This window comes from Rutidosis leptorrhynchoides, chromosome 2 (assembly GCF_046630445.1).
Source record: "Rutidosis leptorrhynchoides isolate AG116_Rl617_1_P2 chromosome 2, CSIRO_AGI_Rlap_v1, whole genome shotgun sequence".
NCBI classification, from domain to species: Eukaryota; Viridiplantae; Streptophyta; class Magnoliopsida; order Asterales; family Asteraceae; genus Rutidosis; species Rutidosis leptorrhynchoides.
The window spans coordinates 83,851,833-83,879,449 of NC_092334.1; the positions used below are offsets into that span (position 1 = coordinate 83,851,833).

The 27,617-nt window shown below is 35.1% G+C and overlaps 1 protein-coding gene and 1 non-coding gene across 2 annotated transcripts; one reads left to right on the top strand and one right to left on the bottom strand.

Moving 5' to 3' along the window:
• Positions 1-1,402: 1,402 nt before the first annotated feature.
• TRNAT-UGU (transfer RNA threonine (anticodon UGU)) lies at positions 1,403-1,474 on the top strand. Its single transcript has one exon. It is a non-coding gene; the product is annotated as a tRNA-Thr (tRNA).
• Positions 1,475-1,795: 321 nt separating this feature from the next.
• LOC139891098 (probable aminotransferase TAT2) lies at positions 1,796-5,419 on the bottom strand. The gene is made up of 6 exons (XM_071874026.1): positions 4,987-5,419; positions 3,482-3,821; positions 3,182-3,400; positions 2,924-2,983; positions 2,559-2,808; positions 1,796-2,171 (listed from the first exon to the last, which is right to left on the bottom strand). The coding sequence occupies exons 1-6, from the start codon at positions 5,211-5,213 to the stop codon at positions 2,029-2,031; spliced, it is 1,239 nt and encodes a 412-aa protein (XP_071730127.1). The 5' UTR covers positions 5,214-5,419; the 3' UTR covers positions 1,796-2,028.
• Positions 5,420-27,617: the final 22,198 nt, after the last annotated feature.

Consider the following 27,617-nt stretch of genomic DNA (forward strand, 5'->3'; position numbering starts at 1 on the left):
TTGTTATTCGAATTGGTTAATATATGGATTGTGGATTACTTATGGAATCTATCACTTGGTATGCAATATGTTGTATTCACTAAACATTCGTTTACTCGTTGTTGTTTAACTATTTTATAGATTCACAAGCAAGTAAAGGGAAGGGTAAAGATGTGGAAAGTATTGAGTAGTATGCATAGAGATGTTGGCTTGAAGACTAAGTTGTACTTGATGATTGATAGGAGTTCCTTTTGTTGGGTAAAAATAACCCTAGAACGCATGATTTGATATCGTAGTCTTTGGGTTAAAATTTACTTGTCTTTGAAATGGGTCACAAGTACCACTTTTGTTATGTATTGGGTCGGTTTAATCGCGTTGGTTGTATGTAAGCAATTAGATACATTTGGAAGGTTGTTTTAATGAAATGTTTGAAATGTATTTGGGTTGTAAATGTATGGTAAATGTTGTTGTCAAATTGGGTTTTCAGATTTAGGTCAAAGTGGCAAATAAGTGAAAATTGGATAATCATATCCGGCGCATCTGGGGATGGGCCGCATCCTGGTCCCGATTCAGTAACAATTGGATAATGATGCGCCGCATTTATAGGGGGTGCGCCGTACCACCTCAGCTTAAAAAAGAAGTTTTTCGTTTTTCGATTATGAGTCGAGGTCATTTCAGAAAGAAAGCTAGAACATGTTTAGTTCTAGCATCAATCATCAAAAGAGAATATTCACGAATCTAAACTTACGAAGTCCAAATGATCAGAATGCTTGTTTTGTACTCTAAAATCTTAAGAGAAGCTAAGATTGAATCTCTGTAAGTGAGTGGAATCCTGCATCTGTTTCCCACAAAATAAAATTTAACAATAAGGAAATGAAAATCCAATTTCCAGTTTCAATTGAAGCGGAAACAGGAAGTACACGAGTAGGTAAAATTTAGAGCAATTTAAAGTATTGTGAAGCAGATAACCCTAGAGAACTACCACCGAGGCATTTGCCTGAGTGGTATGCGGTGGTGTTTAACACCCTCGCCGGGTAAGAGGTCCAGGGTTCGAACCTGGCTTCTGAATGACCAAATTAAACATGGACTGAAATAGGCTCCATTGAGGTCAGCCCAAAGGGAAGGTTTTACAGACCCGATCCGGGACTAAGGTCCGGCCCGCCTGCCCCTCGGGATGGTTTAAGGATTTGGATCCCTGTGATCGTGGTTCGGGTTTCCTGCCCGAACGTGTGTGTGTGCAAATGATGACTAGGCTTTGGTCCGGACTGATGCAATCTTGCCGTTCAAAAAAAAAAAAAAGATAACCCTAGAGAACTTGCCTTCTTCAAAACCTCCATCTGAAATTCATTGAATGAAACGATGATTTAGGTAGGTTAACGAATCATAGTTTCTAAGTTTATTTTATAATTAAATTTATAAATGAGCCCTTATAGCTCAGTGGTAGAGCGCCAGTCTTGTAAACTGGAGGTCTGTAGTTCGATCCTGCATGGGGGCATTTGTTTTTAAACTTAATCTTTATCAACCCTTATACTCCGTACGTTATATATACAGTTGATTATCAACAAAAAAATCATTTTAGTTTTATTTTTTGTTTGTGGCAATGCAGAAAAGCCATTGCTTTTATGCAAAAACAAACAAGTAAAAAGAAAAAAACACATGTCATTTTATGTGATTAATTAACATTCTAATTGGAGCGTTGAAATACAAGTTACATACTTCTGCTAACGGCAAAAAGAAAATACCCAAAATAAATTATATAATAAACTGTAGATACTGGAAATGATCAATAAAATATTTAACAAACACATATGGGTTCTATTCTATAAACCTTTTCCCAATTTTACAGCTGCAGAAGTGTTTAGTATAAAAAGCTAGTTTCAGTATTTTCAGTATCAACACTATGTGCATAATAACACAAATAATCATGATACAACTATTATACATTTATTGTTACATTGGCTATGGCTATACAACAAAGAGCATATAAAGCTACTTTCAGAAATAATAAATTAATAAAATTATTTGGGGTTGAAGTGCCAAGTTCTTCAATCATGGTTCAAACTTGACAAAACCATTAGGTTCATAAGAATGCCTATGGTAAAATGACTCGACTCTTTCAAGTGCTTCTTGAAGAGAAGATGGTTCCGCAGCAAAAGTTATCCGGACCCAATTCTTTAGTCCCACTGTTTGCCCTGCAAAACCAAAGGATCTGCAATTATGAATTTTATGATACAAATTTTTGAGTCTGAAAATTTCAAATCCACTGGGGGCGGGCGCCCCACCCCGTCCCACTTTATTTCTGCCCCTGTAACTAACTAGATATGAAACAGGTCATGGCCAAGTAAAACGGGTTTTAACTTTTAAGTCGAGAGCAAGTGTTTTCAACATTTTAAATCTCTTGAACTGTTTTACGTATGAGTAACAAGTTATATGGACCCAAAAAAGTGTTAATGGGTTGGTCCAAAAGGACACTTAAAATCGTTTTACCCCATTTTGACCAGTTATTTAATCTGCCTGACCCGCCCAAATTGTCACCATTAGTACAAGTCATCAAAGGATATCAGATAGCAGGTGATCACCTGGAAGAAGGATAACAGATTCTTCTTTAGCTAGCTTAAAACAGAAGTCGATATCATTGTTGATATCTCGTAGTAGTGAAACGTCTAACTTGACCATCATTGCCATAGATCCCTGCGGTTTTGTCGGGCATGTTAAGCACGGAATGTCTTTTATTTTCTGAACGCAAAGATCCGAACTGTGTTTCAATAAGCTGAGAGTTCGTGTGAAAAATGTGTCACTTGTTTCCTTGAGTATTTGAGGTACTGCTGACTGAAACGCCAAATATGCAATTTACACAGCACGAAACAGATTCACTTTGGGATGTTTATGCTATTTTCAAAAATCAGAATATGACAATCAAGTTTTTATTAGAAAATGTACGGACCTGTATAAAGGTCGCGGGACCCCCACATATATCAAAGTACTTCTTAAGACGCTCAACTGTCTGAAAAAAACGGAACAAGAAAAAATAAAATGAACGAAATGCTCCAAGATAAATGGCACTCGATAGCTTTTTTTGTGTGCATAAGTGTATATTTTACTCAGTTACAACTCAAGCCTTTGGAGTAATTTTAAAACAAGATTTTTACAGTCAGGGCACACAGTAATTTAACTTCTTGCATACGATATGAACTTATTGTACCTTGGCATTTTTGAAAATGGAATTAGGATCAGTGGTCACGAACCATCCAAGCCGCCAACCAGGAACTATCCATCTTTTTGACAAAGACCCGAGTGTAAGCACGGGCACCATGGATCCAAATACACCCATTGGCACAAACGGGTTCGCTCCAAAAGCTAAATGCCCATAAACCTCATCTGCTATTACAACAATCTTGTGCTTCTTGGCAGTTTCAGCAATCTACTTACATAAAATCCAAAATTAGTCCCTCGCATATTACCCAAATACAATAATAGTATCCATTGTGTGATATGCAAATACCTTCTTTAAATGTTGATAACTATAAACATTTCCACATGGGTTTCCAGGATTTATAATTACAATAGCAACGGTATTCTGATCAGCCAATGAATTAACCGCATCAAGATCAACCTCCCACCCATTCTCAGGTAAAAGGTCATAATGGCGAATTTCAACATTCCTAAACGCTGCACAAAGTTCATAAATGGGGAATCCTGGTCTTGGAACCAAGATGTTTGCATTTGGTGCGGCTAGAGTTGATATCGCAATTTCGATAGCTTGTGTGCAGCCTGCTGTTACATACACGTCATCTGGGGACAACTTGTATGGAAGATTAACAGACAAATATTCACTGATAGCCCTGTGTTCATCAAAGTTCAAATAACAAAGAAATAATAAGCCAAAATTTCTTGTATTTCAGGCAAAACAATAAATCAACACTTTTTAGGCATAACAGCAAATTTTCAATACTATAACCTTTTTTTGGCGAAAAAAACGAAAACTCATATGGAAACTAAAGCGTTTTCCAAAAGAAAACGTCTTTAACCAAAGATACAAGAATGTAACCAGTGAGGCTCGTACCTAGAAAGCGGTAAAAACAAACTATCTATAACCGAACCTCACCTAACAGAATCCTACAAACACCGAAGAACATTACATCAAAACAACACAAACTCGAAACAGAAGGTACATGGCAAACCCTAGCCATTTTAATTTGTGGCCATAACATTTGGTTTTTAGTTTTTATCCAACCCACCAGAAAGCAAATATCTAGCACCAAAGGTTTGACATTTTAATTTTTAGCACTCTGCCCTATAATGTTTTTCACCTAAAAACCATCTTTTTCGTATATTTTTCCTTTTTTGGAAAGTTGTCAACTAATCTTTTTATCACCTAAACTTCTAATTCATGACATCCACTTAATAACAACCCTCTAAATTATCAACTACCTACAGTAGGGGTGAAACTAGGAGGGTAAAGCTGGATTTGAAATTTTTAGTGTACAAATTTTGGATTTTTTTTTGTTTTGGCCCCGGTGGAATTTTTTTTTCTTTTTCCCAAAAATCTTCATATTTTGCCCCATAAGCGGCATATTTCGCATAAAATTCTCCATATTTTGCCCAAAATTGATACAGTAATTTTTTTTTTCATTTCATGATTCAAGCATTTCTACAAACAGCTAGTGTTCATTACTCGCACACAATAAACACCCACATACATAACATACATAAAAAGGTTTCCAATTAGAACTCAAATACGGATAAGAACAAATCTGAGCCAATCATTTCCAATGAGCAGCCACAATTCTGATGATGCATTGCATCTCTAATCCACACATACTTATGAAATTGATTGGTCCACATCAATTCTTACGGTTTCTAAATTCTAATTGCATTTAATTGCTTATTTGATCCTAAATCAATACACACACACACACACACACAGAGAGAGAGAGAGAGAGAGAATTGTTGTATTAGTATTAGTATTGCAGAAATAAATTGAAAACAATAAAATAATATAAACACCTTCTTGTTTGAGGAAGACCAACAGTAGGTGAATAGCCATTAAATTTCTGAGAATGAATAGCATCAACAACAGCATTTTCAGCAACACCAGTTGTAGTAAAGCAAGAAAAAACAGTGGGGTCACCCATGCCTAATGAAATCAATTTTTTATTATTGTTATTATCATCAACATTTGCCATCAACAAACCAAGAATCCCTTTGATTGTCACATTTGTTGGTGTTTCCATTTTCCTTACAAAAAAATAAATAAAAATTGAAGTATTTATTGTATTCAACTATGCATGTGTTAAAAACTTAAAACAGAGCAGCAAATGTTGATTGCAGAATGCAGATGCACACCAAGTGTTTGTGTGGTGGTTTTGAATTATAATTTTATTAATACTAATAAAATAAAAGTTTATTTATTTACATTTTTTTGAGGGTTTAATAAGGAGGACTGGTATTTGGATGACTTAGGTACAAAATTTTGGCAGTTATTACAGAAATGTGTTGGTGACGAGAAGGGTTGTGTTTCACGACTCTCTTTTTGTGGTGCAAAGGGCAACACGAGCCACATGCAATACGTCTTATTTGTTAAACTTTATAATTTTAAATACGTAATAAATTAAATATAATTTCTGGTATTGTTTTGTTTTATATATTACAATATTACGATTAAGAAAAATTCAAAAGAACTATAAATCATTACGTCACATAAGAAGTTTCACACGTTACACCGAGTTCGGTTTGGAATGACTTTTACAAATTGTCGCATGTGGGTCATGTGGCATGCAAGCATAGCATCTTTGTATATAGTTTTGGTTGTTACGTCATGAACATTTCCATGAAGAAGAGCGTCAATTTTCCGTCTTTATACTCGTCAATTTTAGCGCTGATGGCACCACCAACCAATCCGTCACATGGACGGTTTTGTTAAGGGGCAAGGGGGTCATATACCTCCTATGACCCATGTAACTTTTATGTAAATTTTGAATTTTTTATCTGACTTCAGTTCAAGAAACTCATAACTCGTCTATTCTTGAATTTTTCTGCTTAGATGTAAAAACGATATCTTATATATATAAAGAATATTGTGATGGTTGTTGTTTTGGTACCATAGGTTGTGGAGAAAGCAATTGAAGAAGATGAGTAATGACGTGTGTCTAGCGAAACACGTCACGTGCAATACGCATGACGTATAATTTATAAAACTCACTTTTTTGATTGGCGTTTTATAACATTAGACTTGCTAAAACTATTTTTATTGTGGGAAACGCTTTGGTTATTGAAGTAATATGTCACGCTAAGGTATAGCGTGCACGTTCAAGGATTGAAGGCCCTTATCGGGCTTTCAGATATTTCGGGCCATGTCAGTATACGCGGGCTAAATCATGGGTTGTACACATCAGACCATAACCACCCTATTCTGGAATATTCTTTTAGTGAGCAATAGTGGAATAATGGTTATTTGGTAATCGTTATTTTGTACACCTATAAATACGATGGTTTAGGTTCATTTGAAGGCCAATCATTCTCACCTCGATCAACCGTATTCACTCACTATATCATTTTGGAGGCTTCACAAAAGTTAACCAACAACACCCCTTCCTACCACTTAACTCTAATCGAGGTCCTTAGATCGAAAGTTAGAGTCCATACTTTGCACTCAAGTCAATTTTGACTTGATTATTGAGTATTAAATACCCTAGTGACCCACTTGTACTTTTTATTGGACATAGATATACTTCGTATTTGTTTTAATCCTTCATTTATAAGAAAAATAATCAACATAACGTTTAATAATTTGTAGTTTAACTTTTCAACCTGTATTAGGTAACTGCTATTAATATTTTATAAGAAAAAGGAGTTGTTAATATATATATATATATATATATATATATATATATATATATATATATATATATATATATATATATATATATATATATATATATATATATATATATAATACGGAGTACTTGAAAGCTCGTGAATAATACATTTTCTTATGTCATGATCGTGTTATGATCATGTCACGACTCTCGATATTTTACTAATATTAGAAACTCCATGAATAGTATATTGGCTTATGTCATGATCTTGTCATGATCATGTCATGACTCTCATGTTGTTTTATTATTATTATTATTATTATTTTTGTGATAATTCTCATTTTTTCTCTTATCCACATAAAAAACATGATTATATTAATTACACTTACATTTGTAACCGATAAAGGAAGCGTGATTTTAATTCTTTTTTGTAAATCGAATAGTTTTACATCACATATATTATCATTGATCACAATAAAAACTTTAAATTTCCATCTTTATTTTAATTTACTCATATTTACTTCAACATTTTTTTTATAAATTTGATAGATTATGCATGTACTTTTATAACTTTTTAGTTAATAAAAGATTTGTGTCAATTATCGATTATCAAATTGTAATTATAAATGTATGTAATAAAATCATTTCCCACAGTAATGCAGGGGTCGTCTTATATATATATATATATATATATATATATATATATATATATATATATATATATATATATATATATATATATATATATATATATATATATATATATATATATATATTCTTAAGTACTAAAATAATGTTCGTTTCATTTATTCATTATTCAATGTTAGGTGTATAAAAATGAGTCACTATAAATGCTAAAATTTTCAGTTCGTATATAAAGATAATACAACTAAAAAAATTACTAACATTATTAATAATGTTTCCGAGAACTCTTAATCAAATGAGTATTGAAGTAAATGCAAAGCCTTCCTGCAGCAGTGTGCGAGCAAACAACACTCGTTATATGTAATAGCATCGTCGCACTGAAAATGATGACGTAGTTCAAATGTCATTATCTAAGGATTGACAAGCAAGTTAGAAAAAAGGAGGGGAGTATGAGGTAAAGTTGTCTTGATGTTAGTTTTATTTTTAACTAGAAAAAATCCGACCGCGCGTTGCTGCGGTTGTATTCGACGCGCGGTCCAATTTGGATATACAATGTCCGTTTCGCGTATAGTTAGTCGTGTTGTATATGTATATATATGTATGTAATATAACCCGAAATATTTATTTTTTTTAACGATGTCCGTTTTGCGTATAGTTAGTCGCGTTGTGTTCGTAAAATTATTTCGAGTTGAACGGTGGTCTCGGAAAAATTTAACTCGCACCGAGCGTGAATATAGGGCCCGTTATTTAGTGTTTTTTTAACGATGTCCGTTTTGCATATAGTTAGTCCCGTTGGATTCGTGAGATTTTTTCAAGTTGAACGGTGGCCTCGGAAAAATTTAACTCGCACCGAGCGAGAAGATAGGACCCGTTATAAATTCGGGTGGAGTAAGGTTTTTTTATTTTAATTAAATTATAAATTTACGTTTTTTACCCCTGAAAAAGTGTAAAGTTGAGGGGTTGTTGTGTAATTTGTGCGAAAGTTGGAGGACCATTTGTAGTGTGAACGCAAACTCAAAGCGACAACTCGGTAAAGCTGAAACGACCAAATTTGAGAGGAGGTTTAGTACATAAGTATAATATAATATAATATAATAATATAATATAATTTATAGACGCTTTTTAGCCCTAAATTAAAGTCAAAGTCATTTACGAGTAAAAGAAAAAACACTATTTCATTTATTCAAAAATTGTAGTTTTTATTTTACCTTTTTGAACAAATTGCTAATATGTTATTACAAGGGCTTAGATGAAGTTTTAGGAATCTGAAGTTTAATTTGTATCGAATTCACATGACATGAATTTATGCCTTCACAAGAATCATAGGTTTTAACAGACGGTTTTATTTACGCGGTGTCGTTATACCGCAAGACGTCAGAATCAGCTTGAAATGTCCCCTTCTTATTGATTAAAAACGTTCCATATTAATTGATTTCGTTGCGAGGTTTTGACCTCTATATGAGACGTTTTTCAAAGACTGCATTCATTTTAAAACAAACCATAACCTTTATTTCATAAATAAAGGTTTAAAAAGCTTTACATAGATTATCAAATAATGATAATCTAAAATATCCTGTTTACACACGACCATTACATAATGGTTTACAATACAAATATGTTACATCGAAATCAGTTTCTTAAATGCAGTTTTTACACAATATCATACAAACATGGACTCCAAATCTTGTCCATATTTTAGTATGCAACAGCGGAAGCTCTTAGTATTCACCTGAGAATAAACATGCTTTAAACGTCAACAAAAATGTTGGTGAGTTATAGGTTTAACCTATATATATCAAATCGTAACAATAGACCACAAGATTTCATATTTCAATACACATCCCATACATAGAGATAAAAATCATTCATATGGTGAACACCTGATAACCGACATTAACAAGATGCATATATAAGAATATCCCCATCATTCTGGGACACCCTTCGGATATGATATAAATTTCGAAGTACTAAAGCATCCGGTACTTTGGATGGGGTTTGTTAGGCCCAATAGATCTATCTTTAGAGTTCGCGTCAATTAGGGTGTCTGTTCCCTAATTCTTAGATTACCAGACTTAATAAAAAGGGGCATATTCGATTTCGATCATTCAACCATATAATGTAGTTTTGATTACTTGTGTCTATTTCGTAAAAACATTTATAAAAATTGCGCATGTATTCTCAGCCCAAAAATATAAAGGGTAAAAAGGTAAATGAAACTCACGCATATAAATATTGTAAAACAGTTAGTAAAGCATTTGCATGTATTCTCAGCCCAAAAACGTAAAGAGTAAAAGGGAGCAAATGAAACTCACTTTCACAGATTTTTACTTCGTCGGAAAGTAAGACTTGGCCACTGGTTGATTCACGAACCTATAACAATATATACATATATATCAAAGTATGTTCAAAATATATTTACAATACTTTTAATACATTTTGATGTTTTAAGTTTATTAAGTCAGCTGTCCTCGTTAGTAACCTACAACTAGTTGTCCACAGTTAGATGTACAGAAATAAATCGATAAATATTATCTTGAATCAATCCACGACCTAGTGTATACGTATCTCAGTATTGATCACAACTCAAACTATATATATATTTTGAAATCAACCTCAACCCTGTATAGCTAACTCCAACATTCACATATAGAGTGTCTATGGTTATTCCGCAATATATATATATATATATATATATATATATATATATATATATATATATAGATGGGTCGACATGATAGGTCGAAACATTGTATACGTGTCTATGGTATCTCAAGATTACATAATATATAATATAAGTTGATTAGGTTATGGTTGGAATAGATTTATTACTAACTTTCACGTAGGTAAAATGAGTAGTTTTTATCAATCTTGTTTTACTCGACATTTCTTCGTTTCTAATCCGTTTTGAGTGATTCCAGTGGCCACGGTTTCGTATTGAACTTAACTTTATGAATCTAAATAGAAAAAGTATAAGTTTATAGTCGGAAATACAAGTTACAAGTCGTTTTTTAAAGAGATAGTCATTTCCGTCGAAAGAACGACATCTTGATGACCATTTTGAAAAACATACTTTCACTTTGAGTTTAACCATGATTTTTGGATATAGTTTCATGTTCATAAGAAAAATCATTTTTCCAGAAGTATAGCTTTTAAATCAAAGTTCTTCTTAGCTTTTAATTATCCCAACCAAAACAACCCCCGGTTTTACTACGACGGCGTATATCCAGTTTTATGGTGTTTATCGTGTTTCCGGGTTTTAAATCATTAAGTTAGCATATCATATAGATATAGAACATGTGTTTAGTTGATTTTAAAAGTCTAGTTAGAAGGATTAACTTTATTTGCGAACAAGTTTAGAATTAACTAAACTATGTTCTAGTGATTACAAGTTTATAACGTTGAATAAGACAGCTTTTTAGGTATGAATCGAATGATGTTATGAATATCATTACTACCTCAAGTTTCTTGGATAAACCTACTGGAAATGAGAAAAATGGATCTAGCTTCAAAGGATCCTTGGATGGCTTGAAAGTTCTTGAAGCAGAATCATGACACGAAAACAATTTCAAGTAAGATTTCCACTCGAAATAAGATTGTTATAGTTATAGAAATTGAATTAAAGTTTGAATATGATTATTACCTTGTATTAGAAAGATAACCTACTGTAATTAACAAAGGTTTCTTGATCTTGGATGATTACTTGGAATGGATTTAGAAAACTTGGAAGTAAACTTGCAATCTTGGAAGTATTCTTGATTTTATGAAACTAGAACTTTTGGAATTTATGAAGAACACTTAGAACTTGAAGATAGAACTTGAGAGAGATCAATTAGATGAAGAAAATTGAAGAATGAAAGTGTTTGTAGGTGTTTTTGGTCGTTGGTGTATAGATTAGATATAAAGGATATGTAATTTTGTTTTCATGTAAATAAGTCATGAATGATTACTCATATTTTTGTAATTTTATGAGATATTTCATGCTAGTTGCCAAATGATGGTTCCCACATGTGTTAGGTGACTCACATGGGCTGCTAAGAGCTGATCATTGGAGTGTATATACCAATAGTACATACATCTAAAAGCTGTGTATTGTACGAGTACGAATACGGGTGCATACGAGTAGAATTGTTGATGAAACTGAACGAGGATGTAATTGTAAGCATTTTTGTTAAGTAGAAGTATTTTGATAAGTGTATTGAAGTCTTTCAAAAGTGTATGAATACATATTAAAACACTACATGTATATACATTTTAACTGAGTCGTTAAGTCATCGTTAGTCGTTACATGTAAGTGTTGTTTTGAAACCTTTAGGTTAACGACCTTGTTAAGTGTTGTTAACCCAATGTTTATAATATCAAATGAGATTTTAAATTATTATATTATCATGATATTATGATGTATAAATATCTCTTAATATGACATATATACATTAAATGTCGTTACAACGATAATCGTTACATATATGTCTCGTTTCAAAATCATTAAGTTAGTAGTCTTGTTTTTACATATGTAGTTCATTGTTAATATACTTAATGATATGTTTACTTATCATAATATCATGTTAACTATATATATATTCATATATATGTCATCATATAGTTTTTACAAGTTTTAACGTTCGTGAATCACCGGTCAACTTGGGTGGTCAATTGTCTATATGAAACCTATTTCAATTAATCAAGTCTTAACAAGTTTGATTGCTTAATATGTTGGAAACACTTAATTATGTAAATAACAATTTCATTAAATATATATATAAACATGGAAAAGTTCGGGTCACTACAGTACCTACCCGTTAAATAAATTTCGTCCCGAAATTTTAAGAAGTTGGAGGTGTTGACGTATCTTCTGGAAATAAATGCGGGTATTTCTTCTTCATCTGATCTTCTCATTCCCAGATGAACTCGGGTCCTCTACGAGCATTCCATCGAACCTTAACAATTGGTATCTTGTTTTGCTTAAGTCTTTTAACCTCTCGATCCATTATTTCGACGGGTTCTTCGATGAATTGAAGTTTTTCGTTGATTTGGATTTCATCTAAAGGAATAGTGATATCTTCTTTAGCAAAACATTTCTTCAAATTCGAGACGTGGAAAGTTTTATGTACAGCCGCGAGTTGTTGAGGTAATTCAAGTCGGTAAGCTACTGGTCCGACACGATCAATAATCTTGAATGGTCCAATATACCTTGGATTTAATTTCCCTCGTTTACCAAATCGAACAACGCCTTTCCAAGGTGCAACTTTAAGCATGACCATCTCTTCAATTTCAAATTCTATATCTTTTCTTTTAATGTCAGCGTAGCTATTTTGTCGACTTTGGGCGGTTTTCAACCGTTGTTGAATTTGGATGATCTTCTCGGTAGTTTCTTGTATTATCTCCGGACCCGTAATCTGTCTATCCCCCACTTCACTCCAACAAATCGGAGACCTGCACTTTCTACCATAAAGTGCTTCAAACGGCACCATCTCAATGCTTGAATGGTAGCTGTTGTTGTAGGAAAATTCTGCTAACGGTAGATGTCGATCCCAACTGTTTCCAAAATCAATAACACATGCTCGTAGCATGTCTTCAAGCGTTTGTATCATCCTTTCGCTCTGCGCATCAGTTTATTTATGATAGGCAGTACTCATGTCTAGACGAGTTCCTAATGCTTGCTGTAATGTCTGCCAGAATCTTGAAATAAATATGCCATCCCTATCAGAGATAATAGAGATTGGTATTCCATGTCTGGAGACGACTTCCTTCAAATACAGTCGTGCTAACTTCTCCATCTTGTCATCTTCTCTTATTGGCAGGAAGTGTGCTGATTTGGTGAGACGATCAACTATTACCCAAATAGTATCAAAACCACTTGCAGTCCTTGGCAATTTAGTGATGAAATCCATGGTAATGTTTTCCCATTTCCATTCCGGGATTTCGGGTTGTTGAAGTAGACCTGATGGTTTCTGATGCTCAGCTTTGACCTTAGAACACGTCAAACATTCTCCTACGTATTTAGCAACATCGGCTTTCATACCCGGCCACCAAAAATGTTTCTTGAGATCCTTGTACATCTTCCCCGTTCCAGGATGTATTGAGTATCTGGTTTAATGAGCTTCTCTAAGTACCATTTCTCTCATATCTCCAAATTTTGGTACCCAAATCCTTTCAGCCCTATACCGGGTCCCGTCTTCCCGAATATTAAGATGCTTCTCCGATCCTTTGGGTATTTCATCCTTTAAATTTCCCTCTTTTAAAACTCCTTGTTGTGCCTCCTTTATTTGAGTAGTAAGGTTATTGTGAATCATTATATTCATAGATTTTACTCGAATGGGTTCTCTGTCCTTCCTGCTCAAGGCGTCGGCTACCACATTTGCCTTCCCCGGGTGGTAACGAATCTCAAAGTCGTAATCATTCGACAATTCAATCCACCTACGCTGCCTAATATTCAGTTGTTTCTGATTAAATATGTGCTGAAGACTTTTGTGGTCGGTATATATAATACTTTTGACCCCATATAAGTAGTGCCTCCAAGTCTTTAATGCAAAAACAACCGCGCCTAATTCCAAATCATACGTCGTATAATTTTGTTCGTGAATCTTCAATTGTCTAGACGCATAAGCAATCTGAAATGTCCCGTTCATATTGACTAAAAACGTTCCATATTAATTGATTTCGTTGCGAGGTTTTGACCTCTATATGAGACGTTTTTCAAAGACTGCATTCATTTTTAAAACAAACCATAACCTTTATTTCATAGATAAAGGTTTTAAAAAGCTTTACGTAGATTATCAAATAATGATAATCTAAAATATCCTGTTTACACACGACCATTACATAATGGTTTACAATACAAATATGTTACAACAAAATAAGTTTCTTGAATGCAGTTTTTACACAATATCATACAAGCATGGACTCCAAATCTCGTCCTTATTTAAGTATGCGACAGCGGAAGCTCTTAATAATCACCTGAGAATAAACATGCTTAAAACGTCAACAAAAATGTTGGTGAGTTATAGGTTTAACCTATATATATCAAATCATAATAATAGACCACAAGATTTCATATTTCAATACACATCCCATACATAGAGATAAAAATCATTCATATGGTGAACACCTGGTAACCGACATTAACAAGATGCATATATAAGAATATCCCCATCATTCCGGGACACCCTTCGGATATGATATAAATTTCGAAGTACTAAAGCATCCAGTACTTTGGATGGGGTTTGTTAGGCCCAATAGATCTATCTTTAGGATTCGCGTCAATTAGGGTGTCTGTTCCCTAATTCATAGATTACCAGACTTAATAAAAAGGGGCATATTCGATTTTCGATAATTCAACCATAGAATGTAGTTTCACGTACTTGTGTCTATTTTGTAAATCATTTATAAAACCTGCATGTATTCTCATCCCAAAAATATTAGATTTTAAAAGTGGGACTATAACTCACTTTCACAGATTTTTACTTCGTCGGGAAGTAAGACTTGGCCACTGGTTGATTCACGAACCTATAACAATATATACATATATATCAAAGTATGTTCAAAATATATTTACAACACTTTTAATATATTTTGATGTTTTAAGTTTATTAAGTCAGCTGTCCTCGTTAGTAACCTACAACTAGTTGTCCACAGTTAGATGTACAGAAATAAATCGATAAATATTATCTTGAATCAATCCACGACCCAGTGTATACGTATCTCAGTATTGATCACAACTCAAACTATATATATTTTGGAATCAACCTCAACCCTGTATAGCTAACTCCAACATTCACATATAGAGTGTCTATGGTTGTTCCGAAATATATATAGATGTGTCGACATGATAGGTCGAAACATTGTATACGTGTCTATGGTATCTCAAGATTACATAATATACAATACAAGTTGATTAAGTTATGGTTGGAATAGATTTGTTACCAATTTTCACGTAGCTAAAATGAGAAAAATTATCCAATCTTGTTTTACCCATAACTTCTTCATTTTAAATCCGTTTTGAGTGAATCAAATTGCTATGGTTTCATATTGAACTCTATTTTATGAATCTAAACAGAAAAGTATAGGTTTATAGTCAGAAAAATAAGTTACAAGTCGTTTTTGTAAAGGTAGTCATTTCAGTCGAAAGAACGACGTCTAGATGACCATTTTAGAAAACATACTTCCACTTTGAGTTTAATCATAATTTTTGGATATAGTTTCATGTTCATAATAAAAATCATTTTCTCATAATAACAACTTTAAAATCAAAGTTTATCATAGTTTTTAATTAACTAACCCAAAACAGCTCGCGGTGTTACTACGACGGCGTAAATCCGGTTTTACGGTGTTTTTCGTGTTTCCAGGTTTTAAATCATTAAGTTAGCATATCATATAGATATAGAACATGTGTTTAGTTGATTTTAAAAGTCAAGTTAGAAGGATTAACTTTTGTTTGCGAACAAGTTTAGAATTAACTAAACTATGTTCTAGTGATTACAAGTTTAAACCTTCGAATAAGATAGCTTTATATGTATGAATCGAATGATGTTATGAACATCATTACTACCTTAAGTTCCTTGGATAAACCTACTGTAAAAGAGAAAAATGGATCTAGCTTCAATGGATCCTTGGATGGCTCGAAGTTCTTGAAGCAGAATCATGACACGAAAACAAGTTCAAGTAAGATCATCACTTGAAATAAGATTGTTATAGTTATAGAAATTGAACCAAAGTTTGAATATGATTATTACCTTGTATTAGAATGATAACCTACTGTAAGAAACAAAGATTTCTTGAGGTTGGATGATCACCTTACAAGATTGAAAGTGAGCTAGCAAACTTGAAAGTATTCTTGATTTTATGAAACTAGAACTTTTGGAATTTATGAAGAACACTTAGAACTTGAAGATAGAACTTGAGAGAGATCAATTAGATGAAGAAAATTGAAGAATGAAAGTGTTTGTAGGTGTTTTTGGTCGTTGGTGTATGGATTAGATATAAAGGATATGTAATTTTGTTTTCATGTAAATAAGTCATGAATGATTACTCATATTTTTGTAATTTTATGAGATATTTCATGCTAGTTGCCAAATGATGGTTCCCACATGTGTTAGGTGACTCACATGGGCTGCTAAGAGCTGATCATTGGAGTGTATATACCAATAGTACATACATCTAAAAGCTGTGTATTGTACGAGTACGAATACGGGTGCATACGAGTAGAATTGTTGATGAAACTGAACGAGGATGTAATTGTAAGCATTTTTGTTAAGTAGAAGTATTTTGATAAGTGTCTTGAAGTCTTTCAAAAGTGTATGAATACATATTAAAACACTACATGTATATACATTTTAACTGAGTCGTTAAGTCATCGTTAGTCGTTACATGTAAATGTTGTTTTGAAACCTTTAGGTTAACGATCTTGTTGAATGTTGTTAACCCATTGTTTATTATAACAAATGAGATATTAAATTGTTATATTATCATGATATTATGATATATAATATATCTCAGTATGATGTATATACAGTTAAATGTCGTTACAACGATAATCGTTACATATATGTCTCGTTTCGAAATCATTAAGTTAGTAGTCTTATTTTTACATATGTATTTCATTGTTAATACACTTAATAATATATTTACTTATCATTTAACATAATTAACCAAGTGTATCAATATCTTAATATGATTCATATGTACCTAGTAAGACGTTGTTATAACGATAATCGTTATATATATCGTTTTCGAGTTTCTTAAATTAATAGTCTCATTTTTATGTATATAACTCATTGTTAAAATACCTAATGAGATACATACTTATAATAAAAACATGTTAACTATATATATAACCATATATATGTCATCGTATAGTTTTTACAAGTTTTAACGTTCGTGAATCACCGGTCAACTTGGGTGGTCAATTGTCTATATGAAACATATTTCAATTAATCAAGTCTTAACAAGTTTGATTGCTTAACATGTTGGAAACATTTAATCATGTAAATATCAATCTCAATTAATATATATAAACATGGAAAAGTTCGGGTCACTACAGTACCTACCCGTTAAATAAATTTCGTCCCGAAATTTTAAGCTGTTGAAGGTGTTGACGAATCTTCTGGAAATAGATGCGGGTATTTCTTCTTCATCTGATCTTCACGCTCCCAGGTGAACTCGGGTCCTCTACGAGCATTCCATCGAACCTTAACAATTGGTATCTTGTTTTGCTTAAGTCTTTTAACCTCACGATCCATTATTTCGACGGGTTCTTCGATGAATTGAAGTTTTTCGTTGATTTGGATTTCATCTAACGGAATAGTGAGATCTTCTTTAGCAAAACATTTCTTCAAATTCGAGACATGGAAAGTGTTATGTACAGCCGCGAGTTGTTGAGGTAACTCAAGTCGGTAAGCTACTGGTCCGACACGATCAATAATCTTGAATGGTCCAATATACCTTGGATTTAATTTCCCTCGTTTACCAAATCGAACAACGCCTTTCCAAGGTGCAACTTTAAGCATGACCATCTCTCCAATTTCAAATTCTATATCTTTTCTTTTAATGTCAGCGTAGCTCTTTTGTCGACTTTGGGCGGTTTTCAACCGTTGTTGAATTTGGATGATCTTCTCGGTAGTTTCTTGTATAATCTCTGGACCCGTAATCTGTCTATCCCCCACTTCACTCCAACAAATCGGAGACCTGCACTTTCTACCATAAAGTGCTTCAAACGGCGCCATCTCAATGCTTGAATGGTAGCTGTTGTTGTAGGAAAATTCTGCTAACGGTAGATGTCGATCCCAACTGTTTCCGAAATCAATAACACATGATCGTAGCATGTCTTCAAGCATTTGTATCGTCCTTTCGCTCTGCCCATCAGTTTGTGGATGATAGGCAGTACTCATGTCTAGACGAGTTCCTAATGCTTGCTGTAATGTCTGCCATAATCTTGAAATAAATCTGCCATCCCTATCAGAGATAATAGAGATTGGTATTCCATGTCTGGAGATGACTTCCTTCAAATACAGTCGTGCTAACTTCTCCATCTTGTCATCTTCTCTTATTGGCAGGAAGTGTGCTGATTTGGTGAGACGATCAACTATTACCCAAATAGTATCAAAACCACTTGCAGTCCTTGGCAATTTAGTGATGAAATCCATGGTAATGTTTTCCCATTTCCATTCCGGGATTTCGGGTTGTTGAAGTAGACCTGATGGTTTCTGATGCTCAGCTTTGACCTTAGAACACGTCAAACATTCTCCTACGTATTTAGCAACATCGGCTTTCATACCCGGCCACCAAAAATGTTTCTTGAGATCCTTGTACATCTTCCCCGTTCCAGGATGTATTGAGTATCTGGTTTTATGAGCTTCTCTAAGTACCATTTCTCTCATATCTCCAAATTTTGGTACCCAAATCCTTTCAGCCCTATACCGGGTTCCGTCTTCCCGAATATTAAGATGCTTCTCCGATCCTTTGGGTATTTCATCCTTTAAATTTCCCTCTTTTAAAACTCCTTGTTGCGCCTCCTTTATTTGAGTAGTAAGGTTATTATGAATCATTATATTCATAGATTTTACTCGAATGGGTTCTCTGTCCTTCCTGCTCAAGGCATCGGCTACCACATTTGCCTTCCCCGTGTGGTAACGAATCTCAAAGTCGTAATCATTCAATAATTCAATCCACCTACGCTGCCTCATATTCAGTTGTTTCTGATTAAATATGTGTTGAAGACTTTTGTGGTCGGTATATATAATACTTTTGACCCCATATAAGTAGTGCCTCCAAGTCTTTAATGCAAAAACAACCGCGCCTAATTTCAAATCATGCGTCGTATAATTTTGTTCGTGAATCTTCAATTGTCTAGACGCATAAGCAATCACCTTCGTTCGTTGCATTAATACACAACCGAGACCTTGCTTTGATGCATCACAATAAATCACAAAATCATCATTCCCTTCAGGCAATGACAATATAGGTGCCGTAGTTAGCTTTTTCTTCAATAACTGAAACGCTTTCTCTTGTTCATCATTCCATTCAAATTTCTTCCCTTTATGCGTTAATGCAGTCAAGGGTTTTGCTATTCTGGAAAAGTCTTGGATGAACCTTCTGTAGTAACCAGCTAGTCCTAAAAACTGGCGTATGTGTTTTGGAGTTTTCGGGGTTTCCCACTTTTCAACAGTTTCTATCTTTGCCGGATCCACCTTAATACCTTCTTTGTTCACTATGTGACCGAGGAATTGAACTTCTTCCAACCAAAATGCACACTTTGAAAACTTAGCGTACAATTCTTCCTTCCTCAATACTTCTAACACCTTTCTCAAATGTTCACCGTGTTCTTGGTCATTCTTTGAGTAAATAAGTATGTCATCAATGAAAACAATGACAAACTTGTCAAGGTATGGTCCACACACTCGGTTCATAAGGTCCATGAACACAGCTGGTGCATTAGTTAAACCAAACGGCATGACCATAAACTCGTAATGACCGTAACGTGTTCTGAAAGCAGTATTTGGAATATCATCTTCTTTCACCCGCATTTGATGATACCCGGAACGTAAGTCAATCTTTGAATAAACAGACGAGCCTTGTAGTTGATCAAATAAGTCATCGATTCTCGGTAGTGGGTAGCGGTTCTTGATGGTAAGTTTGTTCAACTCTCGGTAGTCGATACACAACCTGAATGTACCATCTTTCTTCTTGACAAACAAAACAGGAGCTCCCCACGGTGATGTGCTTGGTCGAATGAAACCACGCTCTAAAAGTTCTTGTAATTGGCTTTGTAGTTCTTTCATCTCACTGGGTGCGAGTCTGTAAGGAGCACGAGCTATTGGTGCAGCTCCTGGTACAAGATCTATTTGAAATTCAACGGATCGATGTGGGGGTAATCCCGGTAATTCTTTCGGAAATACATCAGGAAATTCTTTTGCGACGGGAACATCATTGATACTCTTTTCTTCAGTTTGTACTTTCTCGACGTGTGCTAGAACAGCATAGCAACCTTTTCTTATTAGTTTTTGTGCTTTCAAATTACTAATAAGATGTAGCTTCGTGTTGCCCTTTTCTCCGTACACCATTAAGGGTTTTCCTTTTTCTCGTATAATGCGAATTGCATTTTTGTAACAAACGATCTCCGCTTTCACTTCTTTCAACCAGTCCATACCGATTATCACATCAAAACTCCCTAACTCTACTGGTATCAAATCAATCTTAAATGTTTCGCTAACCAGTTTAATTTCTCGATTCCGACATATATTATCTGCTGAAATTAATTTACCATTTGCTAATTCGAGTAAAAATTTACTATCCAAAGGCGTCAATGGACAACTTAATTTAGCACAAAAATCTCTACTCATATAGCTTCTATCCGCACCCGAATCAAATAAAACGTAAGCAGATTTATTGTCAATAAGAAACGTACCCGTAACAAGCTCCGGGTCTTCCTGTGCCTCTGCCGCATTAATATTGAAAACTCTTCCACGGCCTTGTCCATTCGTGTTCTCCTGGTTCGGGCAATTTCTAATAATGTGGCCCGGTTTTCCACATTTATAACAAACTACATTGGCATAACTTGCTCCGACACTACTTGCTCCTCCATTACTCGTTCCGACACCATTTGTTCCTTTCGTTCTATTAACCCCTGGTCCGTAGACCTCACACTTCGCCGCGCTATGACCATTTCTTTTACACTTGTTGCAAAATTTGGTGCAGAACCCCGAGTGATTCTTTTCACACCTTTGGCATAGCTGCTTCTGATTGTTGTTGTTGTTGCGGTTATTATTGTTGTTGGGATGATTGTTGTAGTTGCTGTTGTTGTTGTTGTTGTTGTTGTTGTTGTTGGGCCGTTTGTTGTAGTTGCGATTGATGTTGCGATTGTTGGGATAATTGTTGCGATTATTGTTGTAATTGCTGTTGTTGTTGTATTGGTGATTCTTATCACCGTTTTCCTCCCACTTTCTTTTGACTTGCTTCACATTGGCCTCTTCAGCAGTCTGTTCTTTAATTCTTTCTTCAATTTGGTTCACGAGTTTGTGAGCCATTCTACATGCCTGTTGTATGGAGGCGGGCTCGTGTGAACTTATATCTTCTTGGATTCTTTCCGGTAATCCTTTCACAAACGCGTCGATCTTCTCTTCCTCATCTTCGAATGCTCCCGGACACAATAGGCACAATTCTGTGAATCGTCTTTCGTACGTGGTAATATCAAATCCTTGGGTTCGTAACCCTCTAAGTTCTGTCTTGAGCTTATTGACCTCGGTTCTGGGACGGTACTTCTCGTTCATCAAGTGCTTGAATGCTGACCACGGTAGTGCGTACGCATCATCTTGTCCCACTTGCTCTAGATAGGTATTCCACCATGTTAACGCAGAACCTGTGAAGGTATGCGTAGCGTACTTTACTTTGTCCTCTTCAGTACACTTACTTATGGCAAACACCGATTCGACCTTCTCGGTCCACCGTTTCAATCCGATCGGTCCTTCGGTTCCATCAAATTCCAAAGGTTTGCAGGCAGTGAATTCTTTGTAGGTGCATCCTACACGATTTCCTGTACTGCTAGATCCAAGGTTATTGTTGGTATGTAGCGCAGCCTGTACTGCGGCTATGTTTGAAGCTAGAAAAGTACGGAATTCCTCTTCATTCATATTCACGGTGTGTCGAGTAGTCGGTGCCATTTCCTTCAAAATAGTTAAATGGAACAAGTTAATCATACAGAATATTAAGAGTAGTTAATAGTATTTCGTAGCATAATATGAACTCATTTATAAAAGCTTTTTCTTCATATTAGCGTTTTATAAGTTTAAATTCGGGTAGTACCTACCCGTTAAGTTCATACTTAGTAGCTAATATACAATTCAACTACTACAATTCTATATGAAAAACTGATTATAATAATATTTCGCGTTCAAACTTTTATACAATATTTTACAAACTTACAATACCGCTTATTTTACATAAAGCATGAAATATAGCACACAATAACTTTGATACAAGATAGTTGTGAAGATAATTCTAGCTAGTACACAAGTCGTTCAGCAAAGGCAATAAAGACACGTAATTCATACGTCCAGAAACAAGTCATGCATTCTGGTTTTACTAGGACTACTTCCCATCCTTGGTCTTGTGCAACATAACCGTTATGGCCGTTGATAAGACAGCGTGTTGTAACGTCATCAAAGGGACGAGGGTTACGTAATGTCCAACAGTCTCGTAATAATCTAAAAACCTCATTTCTTACCCCAATTACCGACTCTGTCACTTGTGGAAACGTTTTGTTTAATAGTTGTAGCCCGATGTTCTTGTTCTCACTTTGGTGAGAAGCGAACATTACTAATCCGTAAGCATAACATGCTTCTTTATGTTGCATGTTAGCCGCTTTTTCTAAATCACGAAGTCCAATATTCGGATATATTGAGTCAAAATAATTTCTTAACCCGTTGCGTAAAATAGCATTTGGGTTCCCCGCAATATATGCGTCAAAGTAAACACATCGTAACTTATGGGTTTCCCAATGTGATATCCCCCATCTTTCAAACGAAAGTCTCTTATAAACCAAGACATTCTTGGAACGTTCTTCGAATGTCATACAAACTGATCTCGCCTTAAATAGTTGTGCCGAGGAATTCTGGCCGACTCTAGACAAGATTTCATCAATCATGTCTCCGGGTAGGTCTCTTAAAATATTGGGTTGTCTATCCATTTTGTGTTTTTAAACTGTAAAATAGACAAGAGTTAGATTCATAAAAAAAATACTTATTAATACAAGCAATTTTTACATATATCATAAAGCATACGAACACTATATTACATATATTACACCACACGAATACAACTATCTTATTCCGACTCGCTCGTTTCTTCTTCTTCGGTTTTGGTTCGTTTTGCCAAGTTTCTAGGGATATATGATGTTCCCCTAATACGAGCCGTTGTGATCCACATTGGTTTAGAAAAACCTGGTGGTTTAGAGGTTCCCGGGTCATTGTTACAACTTAAGGACTTCGGGGGTTGACGATACATATAAAGTTCATCGGGGTTGGAATTAGATTTCTCTATTTTTATGCCCTTTCCCTTATTATTTTCTTTTGCCTTTTTAAATTCAGTTGGGGTAATTTCTATAACATCATCGGAATTCTCGTCGGAATCCGATTCATCGGAGAATTGGTAATCCTCCCAATATTTTGCTTCCTTGGCGGAAACACCATTGACCATAATTAACCTTGGTCGGTTGGTTGAGGATTTTCTTTTACTTAACCGTTTTATTATTTCCCCCACCGGTTCTATTTCTTCATCCGGTTCCGATTCTTCTTCCGGTTCCGATTCTTCTTCCGGTTCCGACTCTTCTTCCGGTTCCTCTTCGGGAACTTGTGAATCAGTCCACAAATCATTCCAATTTACATTTGACTCTTCATTATTATTAGGTGAGTCAATGGGACTTGTTCTAGAGGTAGACATCTATCACATAATATCAAACGCGTTAAGAGATTAATATATCACATAATATTCACATGTTAAAAATATATAGTTTCCAACAAAATTTGTTAAGCAATCATTTTTCAAGTAAACACGGTCGAAGTCCAGACTCACTAATGCATCCTAACAAACTCGATAAGACACACTAATGCAAAATTCTGGTTCTCTAAGACCAACGCTCTGATACCAACTGAAATACCAGCTTGTAACAGCCCGAGTACAACCCGTAGTGGATATTGTCCGCTTTGCCCCGACGCACGGTGGCTCACGGTTTTGTTTCTCGGGACTCACCCTCAAAACGCGTCCACTAGAGGAGGTATCCACACCCTTTATAAGGGGTGTTTCGTTCTCCTCCCCCACCGATGTGGGATGAGTTCTCACACTCTCCCCCACTCAGGACACTGCGTCCCCGCAGTGCACATCGATGCGGGCCCCAGCTCTGATACCATCTAATTTATCATTCATTATATTAAAGTATATCTAGAATCAGAACTGGATGGAGCATATTGATGAATACTTTAAAATATGAGTTGAGGGGGAAAGAATAGAAGGTGATGAAACATGACTAGGAACTTAGAAATCAACAGATTTAACTCACACAATGGCAGAATAAGTGAATCAAACCCTCTAGTGAATAGGTTAAGTTTTTTTTTTTGATTAATTTAGTCAAACCACAACTAAATCAAGTGTGATTAGATCAACACCTAGAGCTATTATTCACCACCTGGGTGATTTGGACTGAGAGAGAATCGAAGGAGCTCACTAGATCTGAGTGTGTGTAACAAATGAGAGGCTTAACCTAAAATGAAGAACATAAGACTTTATATACCCCTGCTGTTGACACACCCATACGATTCATTCATCACACGTACGAGTTGGCTTCATCAACCGTACGAGTGATCACTCACTCGTGTCTTATCATTTAGGTTGTAATTGTGACTTAGCTCAGCATCAACCATGCGTATAAGCCTGTCAGTCGTACTAGTGAGGCTTCACTCGTACGTCTGACTAAGTCTAACACAGTCAAACATCTAAATCTCGTTCCTGTAGTTCCTGTAACCACATACAACCACAGATAGGATAATAACGAGCAATCATGGTGGCCTGTAAACTGTTGTACCTGTAATGGATGTGGGTAGATGTCTAGGGACTTGCATAAAATACATCAACAGATGGTGTGAGTTGTAAGGAAATGAAGGAGGTGAATTTATAAGAAAATCTCCGACAGAACAATTAAAATGGACGATCGCATTTAAAGCGGATCCTAATTCCCTTGATTACCGGAGAGTCAAATCTTATTAAGAAGATTTTCTTCAAATCCCTTAAAATCTGGGAATCAATCATATCTACGTCAAATGATAAGATGAATCTACACTTACTCATTTCACTCTTCTATGTTAGCTTCATTCGTACTCTTCATATAAATAGATTGTTTATCCAAATTATTCGCTGATGATAAAACTCTAATTTTTAGCCCGTATGCATCATGATAACATACTTATTATCATTCATAATAATAGACCACAAGATTTCATATTTCAATACACTTCCCATACATAGAGATAAAAATCATTCATATGGTGAACACCTGGTAACCGACATTAACAAGATACATATATAAGAATATCCCCATCATTCCGGGACACCCTTCGGATATGATATAAATTTCGAAGTACTAAAGCATCCAGTACTTTGGATGGGGTTTGTTAGGCCCAATAGATCTATCTTTAGGATTCGCGTCAATTAGGGTGTCTGTTCCCTAATTCATAGATTACCAGACTTAATAAAAAGGGGCATATTCGATTTTCGATAATTCAACCATAGAATGTAGTTTCACGTACTTGTGTCTATTTTGTAAATCATTTATAAAACCTGCATGTATTCTCATCCCAAAAATATTAGATTTTAAAAGTGGGACTATAACTCACCAACATTTTTGTTGACGTTTTAAGCATGTTTATTCTCAGGTGATTATTAAGAGCTTCCGCTGTCGCATACTTAAATAAGGACGAGATTTGGAGTCCATGCTTGTATGATATTGTGTAAAAACTGCATTCAAGAAACTTATTTTGTTGTAACATATTTGTATTGTAAACCATTATGTAATGGTCGTGTGTAAACAGGATATTTTAGATTATCATTATTTGATAATCTACGTAAAGCTTTTTAAAACCTTTATCTATGAAATAAAGGTTATGGTTTGTTTTAAAAATGAATGCAGTCTTTGAAAAACGTCTCATATAGAGGTCAAAACCTCGCAACGAAATCAATTAATATGGAACGTTTTTAGTCAATATGAACGGGACATTTCACAATCACCTTCGTTCGTTGCATTAATACACAACCGAGACCTTGCTTTGATGCATCACAATAAATCACAAAATCATCATTCCCTTCAGGCAATGACAATATAGGTGCCGTAGTTAGCTTTTTCTTCAATAACTGAAACGCTTTCTCTTGTTCATCCTTCCATTCAAATTTCTTCCCTTTATGCGTTAATGCAGTCAAGAGTTTTGCTATTCTGGAAAAGTCTTGGATGAACCTTCTGTAGTAACCAGCTAGTCCTAAAAACTGGCGTATGTGTTTCAGAGTTTTCGGGGTTTCCCACTTTTCAACAGTTTCTATCTTTGCCGGATCCACCTTAATACCTTCTTTGTTCACTATGTGACCGAGGAATTGAACTTCTTCCAACCAAAATGCACACTTTGAAAATTTAGCGTACAATTCTTTCTTCCTCAATACTTCTAACACCTTTCTCAAATGTTCACCGTGTTCTTGGTCATTCTTTGAGTAAATAAGTATGTCATCAATGAAAACAATGACAAACTTGTCAAGGTATGGTCCACACACTCGATTCATAAGGTCCATGAACACAGCTGGTGCATTAGTGAAAACAAACGGCATGACCATAAACTCGTAATGACCGTAACGTGTTCTGAAAGCAGTCTTTGGAATATCATCTTCTTTCACCCGCATTTGATGATACCCGGAACGTAAGTCAATCTTTGAATAAACAGAAGAGCCTTGTAGTTGATCAAATAAATCGTCGATTCTCGGTAGTGGGTAGCGGTTCTTGATGGTAAGTTTGTTCAACTCTCGATAGTCGATACACAACCTGAATGTACCATCTTTCTTCTTGACAAACAAAACAGGAGCTCCCCACGGTGATGTGTTTGGTCGAATGAAACCACGCTCTAAAAGTTCTTGTAATTGGCTTTGCAGTTCTTTCATCTCGCTGGGTGCGAGTTTGTAAGGAGCACGAGCTATTGGTGCAGCTCCTGGTACAAGATCTATTTGAAATTCAACGGATCGATGTGGGGGTAATCCCGGTAATTCTTTCAGAAATACATCGGGAAATTATTTTGCGACGGGAACATCATTGATGCTCTTCTCTTCAGTTTGTACTTTCTCGACGTGTGCTAGAATAGCATAGCAACCTTTTCTTATTAGTTTTTGTGCCTTCAAATTACTAATAAGATGTAGCTTCGTGTTGCCCTTTTCTTCGTACACCATTAAGGGTTTTCCTTTTTCTCGTATAATGCGAATTGCATTTTTGTAACAAACGATCTCTGCTTTCACTTCTTTCAACTAGTCCATACCGATTATCACATCAAAACTCCCTAACTCTACTGGTATCAAGTCAATCTTAAATATTTCGCTACCTAGTTTAATTTCTCGATTCCGGCATATATTATCTGCGGAAATTAATTTACCGTTTGCTAATTCGAG

Coding starts and splice junctions, on each gene's coding strand:
- LOC139891098 (XM_071874026.1), bottom strand. CDS start 5,213: ATGGAAACACCAACAAATGTGACAATCAAAGGGATTCTTGGTTTGTTG. Junction 3,822..4,986: donor GGTCTTCCTCAAACAAGAAG/GTGTTTATATTA, acceptor TGATGAACACAG/GGCTATCAGTGAATATTTGT. Junction 2,809..2,923: donor GTCCCGCGACCTTTATACAG/GTCCGTACATTT, acceptor TTGGCGTTTCAG/TCAGCAGTACCTCAAATACT.